Genomic DNA, 8,998 nt, shown 5'->3' on the forward strand with positions numbered 1-8,998 from the left:
TCAGTTCCTTCAGCGGGAAGCTGACCGAGCAGAAAGGAGGAAACAGCGAGAGAAAATAAGGAAAGAACAAGAAGAAGAGGAGGCCAAAAAAATGGAAGAGGAGCGTAAGGAGAGGATGAAAGTTGCAGGAGCCACGACGGGAGACCGAAGTGAGGGTGAGAAAGAGAAGGACCGAGAGAGGGACAGAGGTAGAGATGGAGACCGGGACAGGAACAGAGACCGAGACAGGGAGAGAGAGAATGACAAACGCAGGGATGCTTACCGTAGACCAGGAGGCAGTTCAGCTCGCCGCTCACGCAGCCGAAGCGATCCAAGAGAGAGGAGGCACTGAAGGCTCACAGACTGTCGCCGAGACCGCCCTCTTCCATTTGCCTTCACTACATGTACTTTGTTGCAGCAAAGACCCGACAGAGGACCAATTGATGTCGCTTCCATCCCTCCAAAAGTCACTTCTTTTAGCACATCTCCACATCCTGTCAAAGGAGGCGGAGGAGTGACTCCTGCAGTGTTTTTCAGAGTGCTGTACGTCTTGGTCTGTTCAACTATTTCCTTTAATCTTTCGCCGATCTCTTCAGTTTTTGTCCCGAGCGCGTAGCAGTACGGCACACTGAGCAGGTTTTATTCACTCCTGAATCCACCTTTTCTAAACGCAGCTGTGCAAATCCTAGTTTTCAATCAGTGGACGAGTCTTTTGGGCTGAAACGCTCGGAGTGCTTTCGTTGCTGCATGTAGTGCAAAGTTACCCTTTCAGAGGTTTGCAAAAATCAGAAAATATTGCAATTGTTTGGTATTTTGTACAGATCTATAAGAATATTCAAATTTAAGTCTTTAAATAAGGCAGCTCTGGGGGTTTTTCACTTAGTGTGTAAAAACTACGAAGGCGATGCAGTGTTCCTCTTTCTCCGGGAAGAGTTGAGATAATTCTCTTTTGGAGAAAATCTGTCATACCCGACAAAAATAAAGATTATATCCTTGTTAAATCCCCCCCTTTCCCCCCTCCCTCGCTTCTAACCCCACAGAGTCTTTTCAGGCCTGAGAGGAGAGATCACATTATGACTTTTACCACCAATGGTTTTAATATTGTTTTTTATTGTTATTTTATCATTTTAGTACAAAGATTTCTTCTTGTTTTTAATTTCTTTGAGTCGCCTATCAGTGGTGAATGTACAAATAATAAAAATTGAAGTTTGAAGAGATTGCAATATTTCTTTTCCAATCTCCATAATGGAGGATTTATTTATTTTCAGTGATCTTGAACGTGCTCGGTCTGTCCGGGAGGTTTCTGTGAATGTTGCGCTCAGACTCCACAAGGGGTCAGTGATACAGCTGCTTTAAACTTTTCAAACCAGCTGAAATATTTAATGCAGTCATGTTAAACTCTTCAAAAAGCCGGATCTTAAATGTTTGAAGGTTTAAACCCGCCCGCTCCTCTCCTTAGTCTTCCTCGAACGTTAGTTCTGTTATTAAATCAGCTGAGAGGACAGAAACGGTTTCTGCTGCGTTTCTTTAAAAATCACATATTTTCTCTTTTCTGTTCTCGCTCCGACTCTAGTCTTGGACCTGCCGAGCTCAGCAGAGTTTCTCTCTAATTACAGCCCTCTGGTCGCTGAGCCTGGCATTTTTCTGCCCTGATGCAACCCAGAGTCTGGACTCTGCCCAGAGTCTGGACTCTGCAGACCTTCTCTGAACATCCTTCTGACACTAGGAACAAATCAAAGTGGGGCGGCTTCGTTTGAGCAGCAGCACTCAAAAATAAAATGGTCTTTGACTTCTGATGACCTCGGAGAGGATGAGGAAGAGCGTTCTTTTTCTGCTAAACCAGTGTGATGCTGAACGACTGCTGAAGTCTGAAACTTGAAGCAGAAAGCTAGTCAAAGATAAAAGCAACTAAATTAACTCAGTGCTAATGTGGCAGAAAGAAAAAAGCCACAGACGACCTAAAAGTACTTGAAGGCAAGCTAAAAGTAGCAAACGGTAATTTAGCGTAGCAATGGGCAAGCAATAAACAAAAAGTAGTTAAATCCTAAGTAAAAGTTGCAAAATGAAAGCTCATAGTAGCAAAGTGCTAGTTAAAATTGTAAAAGGCAGAAAACTATGAACAAAAGAAAACGAGGAACTTATGTGTCCCTTGCCCGGACATGGGTTACTGGGGCCCCAGGCCTGGGGGAGGGGTTGGTCAGCGAGCGCCTGGTGACTGGGTCTCTATACATGGGGCCCGAATGAGTAACATGCGTTTGCCTTCCTGTGGGCCCCCCACCTTCAGGAGGGGCCATAAGAGTCTGGTGCATGAATCCATGGGCAGTGGCCGAGGGAGGGGACCTTGGCGTCTGACCCTGGCTTACCGAAGCTGGTTCTTGGGACATGGAACATGACCTCTAGTGGACAACGAGCCTGAGCTTTTGCTTGAGGTTGAGAGGTACCGACTAGTTATAGTTGGCTCACCTCGATGCACAGCATGGGCTCTGGAACCAATCTCCTTGAGGGGCTGGACCTTATTCCACTCTGGAGTTGCCCATGGTAAGAGGTGCTGAGCTGCTGTGGGGCTACACTTAGCCCCCCGACTTGGTGCCTGTGCGTTGCAGTTTTTCCCGGTAGATGAGAGGGTAGCTTCCCTTCACCTTCGGGTGGGGTACGGGCTCAGACTTGTTTGTGCCTATGCGCCGAACAGCAGTTCAGAGTACCTGGCCTTCTTGGAGTCTTTAGCGGGGGAAGGTGCACCAGCTGGGGACTCCTTTATTCTACTGGGGGACTTCAATGCCCATGTGGGTAATGACTGTGTGACCTGGAAGGGCGTGACGGGGAGGAACGGCCTTTCTGATCTGAACCCGAGCAGTGTTCTGTTGCTGGACTTCTGTGCTAGTCATAGTTTGTCCATCACGAACACCATGTTCGAACATAAGGGTGTCCATAAGTGGCACCAGGACACCCCGATACATAGATCAATGATTGACTTTGTAGTCGTGTCATCTGATTTGCAGCTGTTTGACACTCGGGTGAAGAGAGGAGCTGAGCTGTCACCTGATCACCACCTGGTAGTTAGTTGGATCAGATGCCGGACAGACCCAAACGTGTAATGAGTGTAGTGCTGGGAAAGCCAGGCAGAAGAACCCGTCAGAAAGATCTTCAACTCACACCTCTGGGAGAGCTTTAACCGCATCCCAGCTGAGGAGGGGAATATTGAGTGCCAGTGGGCCCACAACTCAATTGTTGAAGTGGCTGGCTTGAGCTGTGGCTGTCGGTGCTTCTCGCGGTGGCCATTCTCAAACTCTGTGGTGGACACCTCGGGTAAGGGAGGCTTTCAAGCAGAAGAAGGAGCCCTATCGATCCTTGATGGCTGGTGGGACTCAGGAGGCAGCTGAGGAGTACTGGAGGGCCAAGTGGTCTGGAGCCTTGGCTGTTGCTGAGGCAAAAGCTAAAATGTAGGAGGAGTTTGGTGAGGCCAAGGCCGGATTAACCTTATGGGCAACTGGGCAACTGCCCAGGGGCCCAGGGCAGTGAGGGCACAAGCAGAATATCTGGTTATCTCCTGCTTTACTTGGAGCCCTGCGCTGCACAGAGACTGCTGCGCTTCCGCTGCATTTGGGCCGCCCCACCTCCTCCCAGCGGCTGCTGTAGCTCGCAGGTTGTTTTTTTTGTTTGTTTGTTTGTTTTTCAATCAGATCCTCGATGGTGCGAACTGTCAATCAACTCAGAAGGCGTGTCAGTAACTGACCAATCGACGACCTCAATTTGTCCCGAAGGTAAACGCCCCTTACCTGCTGACAAGCTCATCAGTTTTTTTCTTGAGAAACATTGTTTTAATTAAAACAATAAGTTTGTATCTGTTGTGAGATGATTTTAGCAGTTTTGCAGATTTTTAATCTACTTAATGAAGAATAGTATGACTTAAAATTGTTCATCAAACAGGAAGAAGGACTTATTATCCCTCCTCTTACTACAGTGAATGTGATACTTTGCTATAAGTATGACTTTATTTATGGCATCAGAGAAAGCTGAGCTCAAGTTATCCACATAAAGTAAAATGTCATCAGCATCAAAAGAAGGAATGCTGAGTTTGAGATTAATCCAGTTTCTGATGTTTGACCAAAGACTTTGTATTGACATGCTTGAGGGATTCATCTTGTGATTTACAAAAGACACACAAATCAACCTCAAATTTAAATCTTATTTCAAGAAACATGGCTACAAAATATATCTTATTTATTATTTTAAAATGATTCTCCTTCACTTTAGGAGATTTAGACCATTTGACAAATTTAGAATGAGCAGAAATCATACTGGTTTTATGATTTATACTGGGAGGTTTCTTGAAGGAATCGTTATTAGTAAATCCTTTGTTGCAAACATTCATTGATCTTATTTCATTTGAAGTCAACAAAGTTACAGTCATTTAGTTTTAATTTGGGCATCCAATCATCACCTTTGAATATATAATATTTTTAATTAATTGAATCAGCTGTTGGTCAGGTTACTTCTTGTTGTGCCATTAACTCTAAAATAGTTACTGAATCAAGTGTTTACTTCCATCCATCCGCGGGGGTAGCAGCCTAAGTAGGGAGGCCCAGACTTCCCTCTCCCCAGCCACTTGGACCAGCTCCTCCAGGGGAATCCCGAGGTGTTCCAAGTGTTTACTTATGTAGGTAAAACTAGATGTTAAACAACCATTAAAACACACCAGGATGCAGGAAATGGCATCTACTTTATTGTAAATTTTCTGGGGGAGGACCCCCAGACCCCCCCCCCATCAGTGTGTCCCCCCACCCCCAACACACATTATAAATGCTTCTGACACCAGTGGCACCATGTTACTAAACAAGTACACATATGGTGTCATGTGGTGTTCAAAGTGAAAACTTGATTCAGTCTTGATGATTTGTGTCAATGAGCATTTGGTGTTTTATACATAAAAATACTCTTGATAGTTAGAATTTTAAGTATATTTACTGTATATTATGGTAATTTATTCTGTATTTTGCCAGATTATGGTGATTCTGGGGTCGTGATGACGGGCCCTTGAAGATTGTTGCCCAGGGTACAGCGAAGTGTTAATCTGGCCCTGGGTGAGGCCCTGGATAGGAAGGAAAGTGGAAGGAATACTTCTCGTACAGCAAAGTTCTTGCTCAATAATCCAGGTATAAAGTCCAACAATGTTCAGTCAGGTCATCTGGACAGTTTTTGTGCTGTTTCGTCCATCATCCAACGGACTTTTTCAATCTGTGGAACCTCCAAACAAAACTGATTCTCCACCAACAGTATACTCCAGAGTGAGAAAAAACAGTTGCTGGTGCTAAGATTGCCTCTGGGGCCATCCTCCTCAGCTTGAAGAAGTCTGTTGGATGACGGGCAAAACGTCTCAGTGCAAAAAATGACCTGAATGAACTTTATTGGATTTTATACCTGGATTATTGAGCAAGAACTTTGGTGTTTTGAACCACTTTTACATGACTGTCTTAGAAGAGTTGACGAGGGAGAGGGCGGGCCCCAGAGGAGAGGGTGGGCCCCAGAGGCCCTCTTAGCACCAGCAAACTGTTTTTTTTCCACTCTGGCGTATGCTGTTGGTGGAGAATCTGTTTTGTTTGGTGGTTCCTCTGATTGAAGAAGTCTGTTGAATGACGGACAAAATGTCTCAGCACAAAAAAGAAACCGTCCAGATGACCTGACTGAACATTGTTGGAATACTTCTCAGACCTTCTCAATCCCACTGGCACGTCTTCCATGGAGGAAGCAGAGTCGGGGGACGTCGGGGTTGGTCTGTCCTCTTTGTTAAAGGAATCAGGTCTCTCTAGTAAATGAGTCCCCGAGGCTCTGTGGGATTAACCTGTCTAAATAAAGGTTGAATGAATGAATGAATAACTGTAGCTGAGGTCGCCGAGGTAGTTAAAAAGCTCCGCGGCAGCAGGGCTCTGGGGGTGGATGAGATTTGCCCTGATTTCCTTAAGGCTCTGGGTGTTGTGGGGCTGTCTTGGTTGACACGCCTTTGAAACATCGCATGGACATCAGGGGAAGTGCCACTGGATTGGCAGACTGGGGCGGTGGTTCCCTTCTTCAACAAGAGACTGGGGGGTGTGCTCCAATTACAGGGGCATCACTCTCCTTAGCCTAAGGTGACCAGACTTCTGAAGTGAAATATGGGGACAATTCCAGCTCGGAGAACAAAAACAATGACATTTTATCAAGATGAAATTAAAAACGGGGACAGTTACAGTTTCATTTATTTTTACATATTATTCATGTTTAAGATATAAAAATCAAATATAACAACAGGAATGTGTCTCTCCACACTGTTAACATTTCCTAAGAGTAATAAAATGAATAAATTAATAGAAGTAGTAATAGAGTACTAAAATTGGGTGGGGGTGGTGGGGGGCAAGGGTATATACTAGTAAGTGAGCTTGCATAACTAGTGAGTGAAAAAGAACACATACTGTATGTACTTACATAGGTGTGTGTAAGTACACAGTGTATGGTTACGTAGCTGATGTGTATTTATACTGTGTGTGTGAGGTGAGTGAAGGTCAGGTAGTCCGCTGACATGAGCTCATCTCTGGTTCTACGAGGCCTCTGTCTGAAGAGATGTTGGCCATGGAGGTCTGGAACAGAAGAAGAGCAGAAAAGGTTACGCACAAAACTGAAAGAGCACAGATAATAGTAAAGAGATAATACTTCAAAACATAAGAAATAAGACACAATTTAGTAATATGATTATATACCTATTTTATTTTTATTTGTTCTTCCACTTATTTCATCGACACTCAAAAAACTGCCTCTTCACACGGCTGTGGTTAAAGTACAGTGAACCTGACGCCCAGCACAGAGGAAGAACTTATGTCCTCAACTCGAACCAGCCGTAACATCTCACCAAGTATACAGACACTCTGCAGCACACACACACTACATCACTCAATACGTTACCAACTTCATCAGTTTATCTCTTGAACTTTAATTTTATGTATATTTTAACTCATAAACATGTGACAGATAAACTTGAACACTAACTGAAGAGCAACAATCTGAAGAGCTGACCAGGACGTAGAAATGTAAACTCTGCTGGTAATTTCTCAGTAAAATGACATTTCTCTTCTTTGAAAGAGCATCTTGTCATTCAGTCTCATCTTTCTTCTTTACTTTCTTCCTTTTTCTTTGCAACACTTATCTGCTTTTTTCCTTCTCTTTGCTGTATTCTTCTTTCTATCAGTCTTCCTATCTTCTTTAACTCTTCTTTGTATATTTAACTCCTTTTTCTATTACAAACCGGATTCCAAAAAAGTTGGGACACTAAACAAATTGTGAATAAAAACTGAATGCAATGATGTGGAGGTGCCAACATCTAATATTTTATTCAGAATAGAACACAAATCACAAATCAAAAGTTTAAACTGAGAGAATGTTTCATTTAAGGGAAAAATCTGTTGTTTCCAAATTTCATGGCGTCAACAAATCCCAAAAAAGTTGGGACAAGTCCATTTTTACCACTGTGTGGCATCCCCCCTTCTTCTTACAACACTCAACAGACGTCTGGGGACAGAGGAGACCAGTTTCTCAAGTTTAGAAATAGGAATGTTCTCCCATTCATGTCTAATACAGGCCTCTAACTGTTCAATCGTCTTGGACCTTCTTTGTCGCACCTTCCTCTTTATGATGCGCCAAATGTTCTCTATAGGTGAAAGATCTGGACTGCAGGCTGGCCATTTCAGTACCCGGATCCTTCTCCTACGTAGCCATGATGTTGTGATTGCTGCAGAATATGGTCTGGCATTATCATGTTGAAAAATGCAGGGTCTTCCCTGAAAGAGATGACGTCTAGATGGGAGCATATGTTGTTCTAGAACCTGAACATAGTTCTCTGCATTAATGGTGCCTTTCCAGACATGCAAGCTGCCCATGCCACAAGTGCTCATGCAACCCCATACCATGAGTGATGCAGGCTTCTGAACGGAGCGTTGATAACAACTTGGGCTATCCTTGTCCTCTCTGGTCCGGATGACATGGCGTCCCAGTGTTCCATAAAGAAATTCAAATCGTGACTCATCTGACCACAGAACAGTCTTCCATTTTGCCACACTCCATTTTAAATGACCCCTGGCCCAGTACAAACGTCTTAGCTTGTGGAGCTTGCTTAGAAATGGCTTCCTCTTTGTACTGTAGAGTTTCAGCTGGCAACGGCGGATGGCACGGTGGACTGTGATCACTGACAATGCTTTCTGGAAGTATTCCTGAGCCCATTCTGTTATTTCCTTGACAGTGGCATTCCTGTTTGAGGTGCAGTGACGTTTAAGGGCCTGGAGATCACGAGCATCCAGTAGAGTTTTACGGCCTTGACCCTTACGCACAGCGATTGTTCCAGATTCTCTGAATCTTTTGATGATGTTATGCACGGTTGATGACGATAACTTAAAAGTCTTTGCTATTTTACGCTGGGTAACACCATTCTGGTATTGCTGCACTATCTTTCTGTGCAACAATGGTGGAATTGGTGATCCTCTTACCATCTTGGCTTCTGAGAGACACTGACACTCTGAGAAGCTCTTTTTATACCCAATCATGTTGTCAATTGACCTAATTAGTGTTAATTGGTCTTCCAGCTGTTCGTTATATGCTCGGTTTCCTTTTTCCAGCCACTTATTGCTACTTGTCCCAACTTTTTTGGGATTTGTTGACACTGTGAAATTTTGAATCAACATATTTTTCCCTTTAAAATGTTACATTTATTCAGATTAAACTTTTGATCTGTCATCTATGTTATATTACGAATAAAATATTGACATTTGCCATCTCCATATCATTGCATTCAGTTTTTATTCACAATTTGTTTAGTGTCCCAACTTTTTTGGAATCCGGTTTGTAGTCTATCCTCCTCTCTCCTCTTCTATAAGTCTTCCACTACTCTAAAACAGAGACATAATATAATCACAATCCCCTCCAAAAATATTAGAACGTATAACATACTGAAAATTTACTATTTAACAAAGAAAACAAGATTCTGTTTCAGATACCCTTT

At 43.5% G+C, this 8,998-nt stretch overlaps 1 protein-coding gene across 5 annotated transcripts in view; it reads left to right on the forward strand.

The window, feature by feature from the left end:
• Positions 1 to 1,110, forward strand: part of acin1a (apoptotic chromatin condensation inducer 1a) — a 34,178-nt gene extending 33,068 nt beyond the window's left edge. For all 5 annotated transcript variants that reach the window (XM_037682107.1, XM_037682108.1, XM_037682110.1 and 2 more), the window contains one exon: positions 5 to 1,110. In XM_037682107.1, coding sequence (XP_037538035.1) covers positions 5 to 331 — 327 coding nt within the window. In that variant the 3' untranslated portion in view covers positions 332 to 1,110. The remainder of the gene's footprint in view (positions 1 to 4) is intronic.
• Positions 1,111 to 8,998: the final 7,888 nt, after the last annotated feature.

This window comes from Nematolebias whitei, chromosome 9 (assembly GCF_014905685.2).
Source record: "Nematolebias whitei isolate Nwh7 chromosome 9, NemWhi1, whole genome shotgun sequence".
Classification (NCBI taxonomy): Eukaryota; Metazoa; Chordata; class Actinopteri; order Cyprinodontiformes; family Rivulidae; genus Nematolebias; species Nematolebias whitei.